Source organism: Cucurbita pepo, chromosome 16 (assembly GCF_057944985.1).
Source record: "Cucurbita pepo subsp. pepo isolate OVF chromosome 16, ASM5794498v1, whole genome shotgun sequence".
In the NCBI taxonomy this organism is placed as follows: domain Eukaryota; kingdom Viridiplantae; phylum Streptophyta; class Magnoliopsida; order Cucurbitales; family Cucurbitaceae; genus Cucurbita; species Cucurbita pepo.
In genome coordinates this window covers 11768074-11786415 of record NC_141813.1, presented here as the reverse complement: position 1 = coordinate 11786415, position 18342 = coordinate 11768074, and the positions used below count along the sequence as shown (strand labels likewise).

Below are 18342 nucleotides of genomic sequence, written 5' to 3'. Positions count from 1 at the left end.
ATTGATATTATTAATGTATTGTGACTTGTAAATATTTAATATTTAAATTTATATAAATAAAACCATTCGGCTGTGAATTTTATTCTGGTTGAATTATAATATTAATAGTTTACCGTAGTAAGTGTTACGGTAAAAACATAGTTTAATCTTGAGCTCACATCATAAGCATCCATCATTCTAATCAACGGTCCAGAAACGAGGAAAAATGAACAAAGATGATTAGATTAATGAATTATTATTATAATATAAATATGAGAAGAGCAGGGGGTTAAATGTAATTTAAGAGCACTATGGGCCACGTGGCTTGTCTTTTCGGCTCATAAATGTTTGAAGCTGGACAAGCGCATGCTTGCGAGTAAATTGAATAATTTTATATAAATATCATATAATCCAAAACAAATTTTTTAGTTTAAAATTCAATTTCAAGATTTTCCATGGAATCAATCAGTGGGTTTTTTTAGTCATTCTTTGGTGGATCAATGGATGGCGGGGAACAGAGAATTTCCAGACCATTTCGGCAGGGAATTGGATTGAAATTTTCCGGACCAAGCGGCAATGAAGCTTTCAAGAGACAGCAAAATGGGATGACCCACGATAGTGTGCAGTATTTAATGAGGCCAATCTAGGAGAAGGTTGGTTCCTTGGAGGAAAGGGAGCAACCAAATTCAAGGCGATCTTGCTCCCTGTCGTATCCGCCATGTTTTTTCGTCGGCGTGCCTCTTTTTCCTGACAATTATTCCATTATGTCCAGCTGTTGTGTTGGGTAAGCTTTGCTTATAGAATCATTCAGTGACTCGATTTGCGCTTCTCCATCTGGGTTCGTTGTTCTTCCTGTTCTTTTTTCCTTTCGAGTAAGGTGATGCACTCTACCTGTTTGTAAAAATGCCCCAACGTATTTCATGATAATTTGTTCTGTGATTTTTCAGCCAAGTGGGTTCTGTATAGTTTTTAAATCACTGATTTGGTAATGCAAGCCTTTAGATTGAAGAATTTGGGGTGCTTCACCCGTACATCCATACCCATATGATCATTTTTTGTAACTTGCATAGAAAAACTCATCATTTTCGTTTGGGATCCATAGGTACAAACAGAACAGTTAACTTTCAAAAGTGTACTTTTGGTCACGGAGTTCAATTTCTTCACTCTTAACAGTCAACTCCTGTAATAGTTTTGACGGTGGTGGAGTGGCACTTGTACAGAACAATGAGTAGATTTTGTTTTTTTTCCCCCCCCCGAAGCGATATTATGATTAAGAAGAGGCAACTAGGCAAGCTTAGGTAGCTCCCTCATGGCGTTCCGCAGAATCAGCCAAAAAAGAGAAAGGGAACGTAAGAAAAGAAGCAAAAAGGGAAGATTCCAGAAAATGAGGAGGGGTAAGAGCTTCTGGTTTGGTTTCCGTCGTGTCCCTCTCAGACCCATGTCACTACGTCTCTCTCTCTATCTGTAAAGTCGACGTCTGATATGATCCCAACTTTCCAATGCTTCTATTAACGTGCTGTCTCTGTACCATTGAGCAATAAACGCGGGCGAGCTTTCTTTCTTCTTCTTCTTCGTCAATCTAGCTCTGTTCCTGTTCTTTTAACACCAATGTTTCTTAATTTTCTCCCTTATGATTGGTCATTTTTCACTCTGGCTGCACTATAGTTGGAGTTTGTTCTTCCTCTGTTCTCAGATCTGGCATTTACTTTTTCCAATTTGTCCTGCCATTTGTATTCATAAAGGAAGCCCTCTTCTTCACGCATCTGAGGCTGACTTGTTTCTTACAGGGTTTCTGCGACACTATTCCTAAGGAAGCTGAAATCCCAGAATCTGATCGATTGGTAGCCGCTTTGACGAGGGGTTGATGAATATTGAGGTGCCATGGAGACGAGAATGAAGAAATACAACCAACTGAGTCCCGAGAGAGCTAAGGTGTGGACTGAGAAATCGCCCAAATACCAACAGACTCGGAAGGTGCCTGTGATTTACTATCTATGCAGAAACAGGCAGCTCGAGCATCCTCATTTCATGGAAGTTCCACTCTCATCCCCCGAGGGACTGTTCTTGAGAGGTATAACCCCCTCCCTCTCCTCTCCCAACGAATTGATATGCCTTAAAATGGTTTTTTTTCCCAGATGTGATTAACAGGCTTAACGTTCTCAGAGGAAGAGGCATGGCTACCCTGTACTCTTGGTCTTGTAAGAGGTAAATTATTTACAATCTTTATGTTTTTCTTTCGCATCTCTTCGGATGCTGATAAATGTTGGTGAGTAATAATCAGAAAACTCTCAGATTTTGAAGTTTCTATAATGTTGTAACGTAGAATTATTCAAACAATGTATTCTGTTGGCCTAACTATGCAGAAGCTACAAGAATGGATTTGTTTGGCATGATCTCTGCGAAGATGACCTAATTCTTCCGGCCCATGGAAATGAGTATGTTCTCAAAGGCTCCGAGCTGTTTGAAGAGCTCACTTCTAGTAAAGGTTAGTAAAAAAAGAAAAAAAAACAATGCCATATGAAGTTTTGAACTCTTAATAGGCGGTTTAAATGCACATTTGACGTAACTTGAAAAACTAAACTGGGAAAGAACCATACGGGTGATCATTTCGGTCTGCTTCTCGTGGCAAAGAAATAATGAAAAAGAATTTGAAAGTTGGATATGTTCTCACAGACCCTTTCAGTTCCATCGGCAATGTGAGTATTCAGCCACTGAAGCAATTACCTGATCCGGCATCTTCCCAGAGTCAGGATGATTCTTCATCATCTTCAAGCATGAATGGAAAAGAATTGAAAAATTCTCAAGTTGATGACCTTTCGTTGTCTGTCCTTCGACCTGGTTCATCAGGCATGTCTCCTGATTCTGGAGGTGGAAAGAGTTCATGGGGTGGTTGTCTCAGCTTGACAGAATACAAGGTGTACAAGACTGATGGCTTGTCTGATGCATCCACTCAGACTGAGGAAAATATTAGCAGACCTAAAACTCGAGAAACTTGTACAAGGGGAGTTTCAACAGATGATGGGTCCCTAGATCCGGACAATGATGCTTCAAATCAAAAGAAAAACTATAATGCCCCTCCGGAGTCGGTTTCTCCACCCCCATTGTCCTCTAGTGCTTCCTCTTCAGGAGAGAAGACTGAAACTTTAGAGTCTCTTATCCGAGCCGATGCTAGTAAAGTCAACAGTTTTAGGATTGTTGAAGAAGAAGAAATTCGGATGCCAACCAATGCAAGACTCAAGGCTACAAATGTGTTAATGCAGCTCATCTCGTGTGGATCAATATCAGTAAAGGATCACAGTTTTGGACTCATTCCATCCTACAAACCAAGGTTTTCTCACTCCAAATTTCCCTCCCCATTATTCTCTACTACAGTGATGTTGGGAGAACTCAACTGCCTGTCTGAGAATCATAGGATGATGGGTTTGAGGTTGGAAGACAAGGAATACTTCAGTGGTAGCTTGATTGAGACTAAAATGCTGCAAGGGGACGGGCTTACAACTCTAAAACGATCATCTTCGTACAATGCTGACAGGTTCCTTTTATCTAGATATACTTTACCAATGAAATGTTCTAACATCCACAAATTTGAAGCTAGATATCCTTTTTTGTATGTCTTCAATTCTCCTCATATATTTTGTGCCCAGTGATCAAGCTTGCTTGATTAATGCAGTGACATAATTGATAAAATAAAACCGTTATCATGATTTTAGCGGATGGGGGACCTAATTATCCCGTGTACACCACCTTTAACATGCTGAAGGCCATTCCTTGTTTTGATTGATGGAACCCTTGATCTATGCCTGTGCTATATTCTGCCGGTTAATTTTCTTTGCCTAGTTGCATAGGAAGTTAAGAAGTTATAAAGTTCCCATGCTACATGTTTACGCTGCCTTAAGCTTGATTAGAGATTATGCCATTTGGCTGGCCGTGATTGGCGAACCAGCATTTCTATCATGTTCTTTTGTATTTTGAACTCGTGCATAGTAATGCTTATAGGGGAAAATTCTCGTGTCTTCTTACTGTTACTCGTTTTACCCTGTTTCTCATGTTTATGTAAGAAGATCCTTTGAAGCTTGATCTCTGTTTGATGATTAAGATCCCACTGTTAAAAGAACCTACCATTCATGCCTGCCACAATAGAATGTGAACCTTTCTTATCTTTCAAATACATGTTTGTACTTCATGTTTTGTGGTTATTCTTCATAATGCCTGCAGTTTCAGCTAGTTAATAACTTACCATAAGCCAATACTGTAGGACATGTAAGCAATTGAGTTCAACTGAAGACAAGGATGGGTCGACCTCTGGCCGCTCAAAGTGCATTCCACGGGCTATTAAAGCTTCACTAAGCAAGCAGCCACGAAATGAGCCAATGAAATCTCCTACTTCTGATAGACCAAGAAATTCTAATGGAGTCGATAGCTCTCAGACCACAAGCCCCACTGCCTCCATTGACAGCAGTAAAAGGATTACAGAGCCTTGCTCCACGAGGAAACAGTCTAAGAGGCTAGATTCCTTTCGAGAAGAGGAAGAGGACGTGATCAAGATCGAAGAAAGTTGAGTTCAGACGTGCAATTTTCATAATAGACTCTCAATGTGGCACTATTTAGCCACTATTTCTGTGAATCTTTGTTGACATTTAGTTCAATTCTTGTTTCACAGGCTTGCTTCAGGAGCTCGGGTTATAATTTGGTCTAAATCAACTTGCAACAGCACGGATGTTAGCAGTACCTAAAGCACGCTTGATCTTACTTTTGATCAGATCTTCATCGAATTCTATTGATATTCATAACTTGTGGGTGGGTCCTTGATGATCCTGCATATCTCTCGAGTGTAAAAAGGCTAAAACCACCATCATTCAGCTTGAGGTGCCCGGCGTTTGGCGGTGGACCAACTCAGAGATCTTTAGGGCTGGTTGCCTTTGCTTGTCAGGTCAGCTAATATCAAATGACAAAATTGTAACTTTCCTTTAAACTACAGTTACAATCACTTCTTTTTATGATTCCTTCTTTAGCTTTAGAATAGTTTCTGCAGACAGAGAGTCTAACAAAAAAAAAGCTAGGAATAAAATGCCTGTAAATAATTGCCTTTTGTTTGAATGAAATGGGTCATGGTCCCTTTTTTCTTCATTTTTCTGTTGAGGATATTAAAAGAAACATGGGTTCGCTGTCTTCAAAGTGAGATTAGACATGGTTCTCAAAAGCCTAAGTTTGGTTATTTTAAGAGATGCTCCTTTGAGTGTTTGGGCAAAATTTAATGCATCTTTATCTAGAAGAAGCCTTGGAAAGCGTGGGGATTAGGTCCAAATTTAAGCTGAGAAGAGAGAGTGTGAGTAGATTCTGCTGTTTCTCTGGAAGGTCCAAACTTAGAGGCAAAAAGATGCATTATTTGGGCACAGATTTAAATGCAGAATACTTGGGGCTCTCATTCAAAGCAAAAAGACAGGCATGTCAGGATAACGGGGCTTGCTCCATACAGCACAACCTTTTTAGCTTAAAGTCTACATTTTTAATGTTAAAATTTCAAATATTGTGTTTTGAGTTGATCTTTTATTAGAGTCTCTGTCTTCTCAGCACACTGTCCTTTTTTTCTTGACAATAATGAAGATGTTGGAGAGAGAAGGAGAAAGTTGGAATTGTTTTCTTTTTTTGTGGGGTAGATATAATAAATGATTCACCTTTATATGCATCTTGTGATTTTAGTGCTCTCTGGTTGATTTCTCAAAGGAAGAGATCACCATCTAGATGACGATGATGCTGTTTTTAGTATTTCGTTTTTTTTTTTCCGATAAATAACTCACAAAGAGGATAATAAAGCATTATTTATAAGAGTGTGTAAAACTCTCTCTAATAGATGTATTTTAAAATTGTTAGGTCAGATAGAGTGACGGTGATGATATGTAACGGGCCAAAATGGACAATATCTGCTAGGGGTAGGTTTGGGCCGTTGAACTTACTCCAAGACGCTAAAAAAGCAAATCACAATGATCTCGTCACCATTTCATGTCTCAAAGTTTTTGCTGTGAACTTTTTATGATTTTTCAAAGATGTTGTGATCGAGAATCACTACTTTGTGATGCACATTTGGATTGTGACTACTCAATGGTTTTGTTTAGGACACTCGGACGTAAACTGCTAAAAACTAAAAGAGAACTGGAACGAGCAGCCAAATAGAACCTTAAAACCACATAAATCCATCCAAATTTACATATATACACATGCCATGAGGAACGGTGACATTTGGTAGTGCGATCCCATTCTAGTCTTGAGAACCATTTGACCCAAGCTTACTTGGTGCAATAGTCTTATTATGATTATGATAAGATAACCATAATGTGGCGAGCAAGACCAAGAATTTCGCCTCTTAAAACTTCTTTTGGCAGGAAAGTCTATCTCACTATCTCGGTCACCGCTGTCGATGAGCAAGAAGCAGGAGGTCCTCTTCCTATTGTCTGTTTGGTGTTGTAGGACTTGCAGTCCAAGCATTTATGAGCTATCACATGGAATTGAACTTCACCTTCTGCACCACAGTCATTACATAGAATCCACACCTGCGCAGGTGTGTATGCATAACGATATGATAACTTAAGTTGATGGGTTATAGTAAATTCAATTATTCAAATACTCTAAGATTTATAACTGCCTTCTCTCCGTTTGCATAAAGATCCAAGAAAGGGGCATCCGTTTTATTCTTCAAATCTCTTAAGAACAAGCAGGAAATTAAGACCAGAGAGCCGAAAACATTGTTGAAAGGGTATTTACCTTCTTGTTTTTGTACATATCAGGCATCGGTGTTGAAGCAATCTGCATTCATAGTTTGAGAAAAAAAAATCAAGAACTTGATGAATGAATTCAGTTCACATTATTGTTCGGGGAGATTAAGAAAAGGAAAAGTAATATGATCTGATTACCACTGTATCAAGCTTTGCCCACAACCTAGACATGTCACAGATTGACTTTGAGCATACAGGGCAAGAGTACCTGGACGAACGATAAAAGAACCACATTGTAGCAACTTATATAAATCAGGAACATATTCTACACAATCATAAATGAAAATACTTAAAACTTATTGACCTCGCACCTGCTTCATTTCAAACAAGATCGAGTGAAAAGACTAATATAAGCATTTCAAATGTGATGTACTTACTGGAAATGTGACTCCATCTCTTTAGCACATTTCAAATGCATGGTGTGGCCACAAGGTAAGACACTGATGTCTTTTGTTGTGTCAAATAGAAACTGCATTGAAGAATTCGGACATATCAAAACGAGTAATGTTCATTCAACCAATAGGCAAGCATTAACATAAGATAGTTCTGCATTGATTTTCCTTACCTCAAAGCAGACAGGGCAGCTATGATGCATTGCTCTTTCGATGCAACGATGCCCGTCTTTCATTAAATTCGAATAGCAACATCCTACGACAAACATTTCAAGAACACAAAAGTAAGTTTTGTCACTGTTTTCTAGCTATTACAGGCTTGAGCTTGAGTTTGAGTTTGAGTTTTGTCTCTCACTTACCACATCTCTTACAGTGGAAGAAATTTTCCTTCCCCCCAGTCCTGCAAAATAGAATTAAGATAACATATTGAAAAGCGTAACCAAAAGACTAAAGAAAAGCTTCAAAAACTTATACCTGCAGATTCCACATTCATCACAGTGGTATTGATTCTTTGAAACCTGAAAAGGGAACAAACTGAAGTGATTAGAAATCAAACGCAGCATCGGAAACTGACTACGAAAAAATTTCTCCATCGAGTTAACTCACGTCATCATCAAAGAATTTGCATATGCTGCAGAAGTACTTCCCAAAACAGACTCCACAGTTCATGCAGTACTGCTGAACCTGTTTGAAACAAAAAAGAATTCAGCAAAGTAATTACACCCATTTAAAGTTATGTTTCTCAATATGTTTTAATTACAGTGTCGCTCTCAAGGAACTTACATCTTGTTCTGTATCACACAAGGAACAGATAACCTGCAAGGTGTAATAAAAGATAACATATAGTCAATAACTAGAGGAGAAGAGATGAATTCAACACTTTCCTCAAGTAGTCCAAACTAGTTTAAACAATGTTAAAATGGATTACTTTTTGAGTGTATACAAAAGGCACAAAGACTCATAAAGGCACCATGCACAACTGGTGAAACTTTATAGTTGTGCTTTTTTTATTAAATAAAAGCATCAGGTTTGCTTCAGAGTTAAGCCGTGGTTTTATGGAAATACCATCTTCGTTAAGTCTTGTTCAAGCTTTTCGTAAAGTCCAATAATGCTAAAAAAAGAAAAACCTCCACCCACCGAAATAAAAGTCGCCTTTTCAAGTTTCCCCAATTCAGATTGATTAAGGAGCTATAGTATATCATCTACTGCAGATCGTATCATTTAAAATTTCAAAGCAATCAAATCTAGAACAGGTCTGGAACTCCACTGTTTCCTTCAAAATTACCAGTTCATCAGAAAAGAAGAAAGAGAGGAACTTAAGGGGTCGTTATTTGATTTTTTGTTTTTAAAATCAAGCTTATGAACACTAATTTCCTTATATGAGTTTCTTTGTGTTTGTTGTGTACTCCTAAGTTTTGAAAATATTAGCTACAAATTCAAACGTTTCCACAAATTTGTAATGAAACAAACACAACGTAACAAAAACCTTTCTGGAACACAAAATTAGAAGAATGCAAACCTTCTGAACTTGATGGCGAGGAACGTCATGTGGGTCAAGAGTTTCCAATTCAAGGGAGTTCTGATCGAAGCAAGAAGATGGAAGAAAAGCCTTAACACCAAAATCAATTACCAAAATAAAAAAAGTAAAAAAAAAAAAAAAGCTGAAACAGGAAACATTTTAATAGAATTTCAACCTTCGCTTCATTGTGACAATGCCTACAATCAAAGATCTCATCGCAACAGGGCGCTCTAATTTTGCATCTCCTCCGATAATGCGAGCACCTAGACAAGAACAATCGATAGTTAAGGAACGAGATACAAAATCCAAAGCGAAAACGAAACGCAGATCGACATTTACAAAACAGAAGTTTAGCAGAGCAGATTCATACCCGAAATTCCCAGATTCACGATCCGCAGCATCTGTATTATCGGAAGAAGAAATTTCAGATTCAGATAATGAACGCGAAGACAACGAAGCCTGAATATGAATCTCCATTGAAACGGAAAAAGAGCAAGAACAAACAGCACTCAGAAAAAAAAAAAAAAAAAAAAAAAATCCTTTCGTTACAGAGATCTGCACAGTGCGAGAATTTGGAGTGGGGGTTTAAACTGTCAGTAAGGGCGTTTTGGGGATTTCGCAGTAGGAAGCGTAATGTACCACGCGCCAATCGACGTACCGAGTCGATGAAAACGAGGCTTCAACTGTCAGCAAGCGCACTTCGGGGATTTCGCGCGCCACGAAGCGTAAACTCTCCACGCGCCACTCAATTCAAAAACCGGGGGTTTCAGTCACGCAGCCGGTTTAAGTTCCGCGTGAAAAACACGCACGGCGGGGAAGCGAGTGGGGAAATCATCAGTGGATTTAGAGAAACAGCTGTCGGCCGTTGAAACGCGCGGCAAAATTGTTGGTATTCTGAAAGAACGTTATTTGGATAGGAATCTGACTAATTGCTGACTGTGTTTCTGCCTTGTAACTTAATAACTCCAAATTTCTTCATCTCAAAATTTTTTTGAACCATACCCATATCAATCCATTTAAGTCATATTCAAATTCAGCTTTAAATTTTCCAAAATTAATTATAAACAAATTTAATCCCGTTAAATAAACGAACAAATTAATAAAATAAACTTTTAAAATTTTAATTTATGTCTAATAAATTTATGCTCGTGTTTAAATGAGAGCACGCAGCAACCGAAAGGTCGCGCTTATCGTAGGGGTTATGGGCTCATTAGTGGTTTTTCAAATCCCATCAACATCCAAAAGAGCAAAATGCACACGTGAAGGTGAATCCAAAATGGTCTATATGGGCCTCAAAAGCAGGCTCCTCAACTGGACTGGGCCGGGCTATAATTTATTTGGGCCCAATAAAAGGCCCAATTAATAAACAATCAAAACGACTAATCACACGTAGGCGGAAGGTGGTGGGCGATTAAGAATGAATTAAAGTGATGACTCAGCGACTTGGCAACGCCTCATTGGTTCATGGCACGTGGAGACGTCCGTCGAAAATGGTATTTCCACGTGGGAGTCTTGTGTCAAACACAATTAATTAAGTTAAATCAATATATAATTAAACTCCCAAAACAAGCTTAAACATTTTTCACACAAATTTATTATTACAAAAATAAATTAAAATAAAATGGCTGCGTGCCGAAAATTTTATGGGCCGACAGCCAATAAAAGCCCACAATCATGCCGTGCATGATGAAACCCATCCCGTTTCTTCAATGTCCGTTGAAGATTCTCTCTAAGTCAAAACTAACAAATGACAGGTGGCATTTAATCATTTTTATTATCACAATTTATTAAATAAAATTTTACAATTACAACAATTATTTTGATCATATTCTTCTTATATCATCAATAAAAAAATATATATATCGTCCTAAAAATATACTACGAATATTCTTAAAATAAAATATTTAACGATTTAAATATTTATAAATAGATTTAGACTTGATAAATTCATACTAATTAAAATAATTAAAGAAATTTAGGTATCGTTGAAGCACGCCATTTTTTCAAAACGATACCATTTTTTTTAATTAATTTTATTCACCAACAAAAGTCATCCCTTCCTCAGATTAGGCCTCCCCAAGAACAAATCACACCAATTATATAATTATTGTATGATTTGATATTTTTTTAAAAAATGGCAACAATTAAATAATTAATCACATAATTAATTAATTAATTAACCATCCATTTAGAGAGGCGAAATGACCCAAGCTAAGTTGACATTTAGTTAACAACTTAATTAACTATATATTTTGAAGATGAAAAGGAGTTGATATGCATTTAACCTTATGTCATTATAGATCCAATCAGTTAATTAAGATTAATTATTGCGAATCAACTAATTAGTACGGATTATTTTTTAAAATTTAAAAATTACCATTAATTTTGAATGGAAATAATCTTTAAAAAATACCTTTAAAAACTAAACTTTAAAATATTTTTTTTTTATTAATTTAGTTTTAAAAATAAATATTATGAGTTTTTTTATAATTAAATTACTTTTAAATTTTAAAAAATATTTAATTGGTCTATAAAATTTTAAATTTGTATATATGCGAAAACTTTAACCTTATTTATAAATTGTGGGAGACATATTGTTTAATTTTTATATTTATTATATCATTTAATATTTAAAAATTTGGAAGATGTCAATATTTATTTAACGAAGATTATTAAATAATTTTTGAAATTTTAAAATTCATGTTTTTGGGGTTTAAGCATCACATGTCATGTTTCGTCCATTTAATCAATTGTTTTTTTCACACTGATTCCTTCATTTCCTCTGTTTATAAGTTAACCGATTAATCGCTTTATCTTAATCCATCAATCAATCAATTGCCTCCTTCAAAGTACTGTAACGTTTGACATGGAGCACGTCGGGAAGCATTTGATGATGAACATCAATGAGTTTGAGCTTCAAGATTTCATCCATGGCGACAACTTCGATCAATATGTGAATCTGATTCGTGGAGGGAGCGAGAATCCGATATTTGATAACCTCGACCTTGATTTTATGAATGTCGACAATCGCCTCGATCCTAGCGCGGAATACATTCTGGATTCCAATATCGTCATGAATTCAGATCCTAATTCTTTGTTTAGTTCATTGGAGAGTTTTAATAGCATCATGAAAGAAGTTGAAAACGAAGATGAAGATGAAGACGATACTTCTGTTGAGAACTCTTCCGTCACAACGTCGAAGAAATCGAAGGTCGATCGATCCAGAACTTTGATTTCCGAGCGTAGGAGAAGAGGAAGGATGAAGGAAAAGCTTTATGCATTGCGTTCATTGGTTCCAAATATAACTAAGGTATGAGAAATCGATACTCACATTCGAAATTCTATGTTAGGTCATGTAGGTTAGGTCGGCTAGCAATTTTAAAATAGTTAATATCAAACATGTTCAATTCTAAATTCAAACCGTGGATGATTTTGAAATCGTTAAAATCTCAAAATCATTCAAGAACAACAAATTTTGTCGATGTTTTTTGAATGAAATGGTAAAAGAACGAATTCATGATGTGGAAAAATGCAGATGGATAAGGCTTCCATTGTTGGGGACGCAGTGCTGTACGTGAAGGAGCTACAAGTGCAGGCGAAGAAGCTGAAAGCGGAGATATCAGTTTTGGAATCCTCAATCAACGAAACACAAACGAGTCATCGAGGTCAAAACCACAAGAAGATTGTTCAAACTTCACATTCTGGCCAATTCCTCCCCTGCAAAATAATTCAGGTACATTTCAAGTTGTAAGATCAGATAAAACTTCATGCTCTGGTGTGTGATGAAATTGTGAAGCTAAGGTGTGTTAATAATGTGCAATTTGGCTGTGTTCTTTCATTCAAAGCTGGATGTGTTTCAAGTGGAGGAAAGAGGGTTTTATTTGAGGCTGGTATGCAAAATGGGTGAAAGAGTAGCCATGTCTCTTTACAAGGTTCTTGAATCCCTCACCAGCTTCAGTATTCAAAGCTCCAATTTGGCCTCTGCTTCTGACAGATTCATTCTCACAGCTACCATTAATGTAATTACTTTCTTACATACAATCTGATTCTCTTGAGATGAACTTTTTGGTTTGCTTCCCAATGGCTCATGCTATGCCATTGTAAATCTGTTTTTTGCAGGTGAGAAATTGTGAGATGGACATGAACTTGCCGAATCTGAAGCTTTGGCTTACGGGGGCACTTCTTAACCATGGATTTGAGTTCTAATCACATCTTAATCTCTCTATTTTTCTTCTTCCTTTTCAGTTTAACCCTTTAAACCAATACAGAGATTGTAATTATTTTAATCAGCAACTTTGTATTGTAAAGCCATTTGAATTTTGAATTCTTAGAGATTAAATTTCACCAAATCTTTGAAGTTATATATGTACCACATGAACTAATCCAATATCCAATTTGAAAAGCTCCACAAATCTTCATTTCCCAATTCCAAACTACAAACAAAGAAAGTCATCTATACAAGCAAATATCAGTTGTAACAAACTAATATGAAACATTTAAGAACTAAATGAGAACACTTCATAAGAACATATTCCGACTTGTTTTGTTTAATCTTGTGCAGCATGGGGGAGTTTTGGAGGAAGCAGCAGCAGCATTGGGGAATGATTCAGCCTTAGAAACACCTTTTTGATTGAATGATTGAAACCCTTCATACAGATCAAGTTTCCAATGTTTTAAGATTTTGATTATGTTTGAGATCCCTCATCCAGACAGCCAGGCTTTGACAGGATCTGTAACGTTGTGCCCCCAATTATCCATGCAGTCGCTTCAGGTTGATGTTGGAGAGGGTTCAGAGGGTGAAGACTTCCATTCTCAAGTTGCACACCATAAACAAATGGAAGCCTGAGTGTCAGGAAGCTCTCAGGAGGCAACACCACTTGACATCCAAATGTGAACTGCAGTTTCTGCTGCCGTCCAGGAACAGAATGGGGCAAGCCCAACTCCTGCAAGTAAAAGATCAGTGAATGATATTAGGTGTCCATTTGTGTGGACACATCTTTTAAGTGCCAACTTTTGAGAGAAAACACATAGAGAGAAACCGTTCAAACCCACCGCTAGTAGATCTGTAACAGCCCAAGCCCACCGCTTGTAGATTTGTAACAGCCCAAACCCACCGCTAGTAGATTTGTAACAACTTAAGCCCACTACTAGTAGGTCTTTAAATTGCATCCGTTAGGGAGAGGTTTCCACGCCCTTATAAAAAAAAAATGATTTGTTCTCCTATCCAACTGACGTGGGATCTCATAATCCACCTCTCTTCGATGCCCAGCGTCTTTGCTGGCACTCGTTCCTCTCTCCAACTAATGTGGGATCCAACTTAGAGAGAAAAATCTTTTCTAAGATAAGTAGGAATGCATAATCATAGAAAATCGGGACTAACCTCAAAGTGTATCACTGGATGTGTACCCAACACTATTGGAAAGGGAGGCGTCACCTGCCATCAAAAGAAAACAGTATGACAAATAACAGACGACCAAGAAACTCATAAAAGAATGGCACACCATGAAAATCCTTTGAAGTTGAGATATTGTGCCACAGATCTTCACATTTGGGGGATCTTTCCCATTCTTTGAGAGCTTGCAATGTGGGCAGTTCATGAAAACTGGTAGGTCTCGATTCAGCATGAACAAACCACATCCATTGTCCTCAATCCCATTTGCTGTCATCCTTCTGATGCAGTTTGACTTACTTGGAACGGTGGCATTTGCTGCATTAACACTATCACGAGCTTTACCATGACGACCACGTTTACCATATTTGAGAGGATCAGCCACATTGCATGCAGCATAAGACGATCCAAGCTCCTTAAGATGGTCAGGATTCAGTAGGAAACGGTGCCCATGAGGGCATTCATGCTCAAAGCCAATAGAAACAGTGCCCATGAGGGCATTCATGCTAAAATCTATTGGACTCTCCCTCATTTGTGCACTAATTTTCCATTTGGATAAGAACCTTTGAGTAGGATAAAATCCACTCTGAAGCAAACCTTTTGAAGCTTCATAGTACTTTGCACCACCAACTCGAATCAAAGTCCATGATGATAACTGAATATGTCCTCTTATGCTTACTCCTGGTAACTGGACAACTGCAAGAAAATTGTCACAGCCAGCAAAACGATTGAAAGTAACATTCGCCGATTCAAAATCAAAAGGGTCGGTTCGTAGTCGCCGTGAACGGCCGCAACCACAAGCATGTCGGAAAACATATCCACTTGAATGATCCTCCGAGCTATGTCTCTGATGCAGACATGGTTTTCCAGTCAGACTAACAGCATCACATAGCTGCCTCCCTGACATCCAAATGGATTTGCATTCTTCCTTCAACCTTTCTGCAAAATGTTGCACCGCAGGCCCCTTAACCATTGAATGTAAAGCAAGCACAGTCTTCTCCATGTGGGCTTCATGCTGTGATTTGAAGTAGCATGCAGGTAAATCTCTTAGATAAACCTCCTTAGCACCTGGTAATACTCTTTCACACCATGAAGTTGAAAACCTAGATACGGCGATACCTAAAGCATTTCTCTCGATCGATACCGATGGAACGTACCAAGGACGTGGTTTTCATTTTCTGGTTTCCAGTTTATCTATGCAACCACATTTTGCAGAGAGAATCCCCTGGAGAATTCGTTGGCTTGAAGATAACCAAATCTCCATACTTGGAAGTTCATCATGAGTAGTAAAGGCTCCACCCCTTAGAATGTCAGCCTGCCGAGAAATAAACTCCTTTAGAGACACTAAATCCTCTTCGCTAGCACTTTCACCATGGCTTTCAAGCAGAAGAGAATCTGAAACATCTTCCATAAGGCTAATGGCAAACTCTAGAGATTCAGCTGTTCTATTTGCAATCCTGTCCACAAGAACAACAGCTTTTAATGCATCAAGTGAAAACAAAGATGCATAACTTGAGGCCCTTCCACCTCTAGAACCATTAAGCCTCCAAAAATTCTTGATTAGAAAGCGAATTTGTGCTTCAAGAGATGACTGCAATTTCTTGCTGAAATTAGAAATGAGGCCATCTGAGAAGTCATCAATGAAAATAAAGAGTATCACTGGTGTACACCGTCCAGGAAACAATGAGGAATATGAAGCAGATGAAGAACGCAGCCTAGACGGCAATGGAGGTTTAGGTCGTGATTTTACCAATGCATACTTAGCAGACTGTAATGTTCTTAATTTTTTCAAAACATTAGTATCAAACCACGATCCCTCCTGAATATATATGATTATATGACAAACCTGCATTAGTAATCGATTTCGGTTAAGAATCACGACTCTCCACAATGATACAATATTGTCCACTTTGAGTATAAGCTCTCGTGGCTTTTCTTTGGACTTCCCCAAAAGACCTCGTATTCCCTACTTATAAATGTACACTATAGAGCACATTCCCTGACGTCTATGGAGCCCTCAAACAGCCTTCCCGTAATTAAGGCTCGACTCCTTCTCTAAAGTACTTGTACTTTGTTCGACACTTGAGTCACTTTTGAATACACCTTCGAGGCTCACAACTTCTTTGTTCGACATTTGAGAATCCTATTGACATGAATAAGTTAAAGAGCATGACTTTGATACTATGTTAAGAATCATGACTCTCCACAATGGTATGATATTGTCCATTTTAAACATAAACTTTCATGGTTTTACTTTGGACTAATTCAAAATGCCTCGTACCAATAGAGATGTGTTCCCTAAATTAACCAACAATCTACGACAATTTCACCTAATGTTAGAGATGATATCACGAGAACAACCAATTTTCCACAACAGATTATACAGGTTGAGTTAATTGATGAACGCATGCGTCCGAAGATGAACAGATACAAAAGAAATTAAAAGAAATGAGAAATCGACGAGCACTTACAGAGAACATAAAAAGCATTCCCTGAAGATCACCAAACTCATGTTCTTGAATATCCGAATCATAATCGGTTTTCGCCTCGAACACGGAGCCTCTGCGGGAAGAAAACTGCAAAAACAGAATGCCTCTTTCCTCCTCGTGATAGTAACTAATTCGTCGCCGCTTGAACCATTGTTCAACTTCCTCTTTCGCGACAACCAATTTTGTATCCAATTTACCGGATCCAAAAACGTTGTGATCAATAATCCGATTGATGAGTTGAATCGAATTATTAGGTCTCCTACCAATGAAACCGACGACGACGACATTGTTGGAAAGGCAAGGAACGGATTGCGGCTGCGACGGCGATGAAGGAGAAAAGGAAGTAGGGGGATCCGGTGAGGCAGAATGAGGAGGGAGCGGCGGCGTTTGCGAGGCTGAAGAGGAAGTGAGTGTTGATAATGGTGGCGGCCGGAGAATTTCTTGGTCAGAGGATGAATTAGGTAAGTCCATGAATGAGAGAAAAATTGTGCTTCCGATGCAACTGAAAACTGTTCCAGTGGTTAACTTCACTCATTCATGAACTTCACCAATTCATCTAGAGAGCATTTTTCAGTTCATTCATGAACTTTTTCCCGCCTCCTCGCTGCAGCAAAAAAGACCTTTCCCAGGGACCAAATAGTAATTTCAAGGATCAAAATAGACATTTGAGACTACCGGGTACATTTTTTTTTAGTAGCTCAATCACAGGAACTTCATTGTTAAACCTGCTTTATTTCGATCAATTCTGTGTGGGGATAAAACATTTATGGAAAGACTTGTGTTGGTCTGAGGATAACCGTTACTTCGAAGCAGCGAGAAGTAGGTTATGAACCATGTCATTGTCAAGTTGCCCTCCAATTCTATTTTGGATAACCTCTTTGGAATTTTCCTGAAATGCATGTGAGTGAGGACAAACTAGAAGACATGTGTTGGTTTGTGGGAATAGCCTTCACTTTTAAGAAGCGAGGAGTAGGTAACAAACCATATCGCAATAAAATAACAGGGGCATTAAGTGTCATAGCCTTCACTTTTAAGAAGCGAGGAGTAGGCAACGAACCATAGGGTTTTCTTGTACAAGGTTGTTATAAACTGAACAGCTTATTTCAATCAACAGATCCTTCGTGTAGGTAGAGGCATGATCTAAAAGCCTATGCACTGGCTATTGTTCGGATAAGCTGGCATGACATTCTTCTTTTAATTGAAGCTAGTAACGTGGAAAGGGGTAAATCAAGTTATGCATCAGCTTAGTTAATGGATAACAAAATGTTAATCGATTGCCTAGCTCGAGTGCCTCACAAAATCGTTACATCTGTTGGAGAGAGAAACGAAACATTATTTATAAAGGTGTGGAAACCTATCTAAAAATCGTTACATCGGTTGGAGAGAGGAACGAAACATTTCTTATAAGGGTGTGGAAACCTCTCCCTAGTAGACGCGTTCAAAAACCATGAGGCTAACGTCGATACGTAACGAGCTAAAGGGGACAATATAGCGGTGGGTTTGAGCTGTTACAGATGGTATCAGAGTTAGACACCGAATGGTATGATAGCGAGGACAATGGGCTTCCAAGAGAGGGTGGATTGTGAGATCCCACATCGAGTCAGACACCAAACAGTGTGTCATCAAGGAAGTTGGGCCTCCAGGAGGAATAAATTGTGAGATCTCACATCGATCGCAGATGGAAACAAAACATTTCTATCTACTAGCACGACTTTAAACTGTTACAGATAGTATCAGGGTGTCGGTCCTACCGTCTGATCTAAGATTTGTCGACTTTCAAGACCTAGTGAGAGATATGATATTG

At 38.2% G+C, this 18342-nt stretch overlaps 4 protein-coding genes across 5 annotated transcripts; 2 read left to right on the top strand and 2 right to left on the bottom strand.

Annotated features, from left to right (window-relative positions):
• Positions 1 to 426: 426 nt before the first annotated feature.
• On the top strand, positions 427 to 5106 carry LOC111777687 (protein SOSEKI 3). The gene is made up of 8 exons (XM_087118517.1): positions 427 to 763; positions 1239 to 1373; positions 1767 to 2050; positions 2115 to 2184; positions 2343 to 2464; positions 2653 to 3511; positions 4235 to 4534; positions 4640 to 5106. The coding sequence occupies exons 3-8, from the start codon at positions 1861 to 1863 to the stop codon at positions 4710 to 4712; spliced, it is 1614 nt and encodes a 537-aa protein (XP_086974643.1). The 5' UTR covers positions 427 to 763; positions 1239 to 1373; positions 1767 to 1860; the 3' UTR covers positions 4713 to 5106.
• A 1024-nt stretch (positions 5107 to 6130) lies between these two features.
• On the bottom strand, positions 6131 to 9218 carry LOC111777876 (E3 ubiquitin-protein ligase RZFP34). Of its 2 annotated transcripts, XM_023657605.2 has the most exons (12): positions 9031 to 9218; positions 8836 to 8923; positions 8661 to 8720; positions 7925 to 7957; positions 7748 to 7825; positions 7616 to 7659; positions 7501 to 7541; positions 7315 to 7397; positions 7127 to 7218; positions 6888 to 6957; positions 6739 to 6780; positions 6131 to 6527 (listed from the first exon to the last, which is right to left on the bottom strand). In XM_023657605.2, the coding sequence occupies exons 1-12, from the start codon at positions 9135 to 9137 to the stop codon at positions 6366 to 6368; spliced, it is 900 nt and encodes a 299-aa protein (XP_023513373.2). In that variant the 5' UTR covers positions 9138 to 9218; the 3' UTR covers positions 6131 to 6365. The 2 variants fall into 2 exon arrangements, with proteins under 2 accessions (XP_023513373.2, XP_086974913.1); XM_087118787.1 differs by lacking the exons at positions 7616 to 7659; positions 7748 to 7825; positions 7925 to 7957; ... (1 more) ...; positions 8836 to 8923; positions 9031 to 9218 and having other exon boundaries at positions 7501 to 7560.
• Positions 9219 to 11454: 2236 nt separating this feature from the next.
• Positions 11455 to 13009, top strand: FRU (FER-like regulator of iron uptake). Its single transcript, XM_023657604.2, has 4 exons — positions 11455 to 11970; positions 12196 to 12393; positions 12506 to 12679; positions 12780 to 13009. Exons 1-4 carry the CDS (start codon positions 11527 to 11529, stop codon positions 12864 to 12866), a joined length of 903 nt encoding a protein of 300 aa, XP_023513372.1. The 5' UTR covers positions 11455 to 11526; the 3' UTR covers positions 12867 to 13009.
• Positions 13010 to 13094: 85 nt separating this feature from the next.
• Positions 13095 to 18338, bottom strand: LOC111777873 (uncharacterized). Its single transcript, XM_023657601.2, is given in 4 exon segments — positions 13095 to 13603; positions 14041 to 14094; positions 14162 to 15895; positions 16521 to 18338. Coding segments are annotated over 4 exon segments (2535 nt in total). The 5' UTR covers positions 17010 to 18338; the 3' UTR covers positions 13095 to 13345.
• Positions 18339 to 18342: the final 4 nt, after the last annotated feature.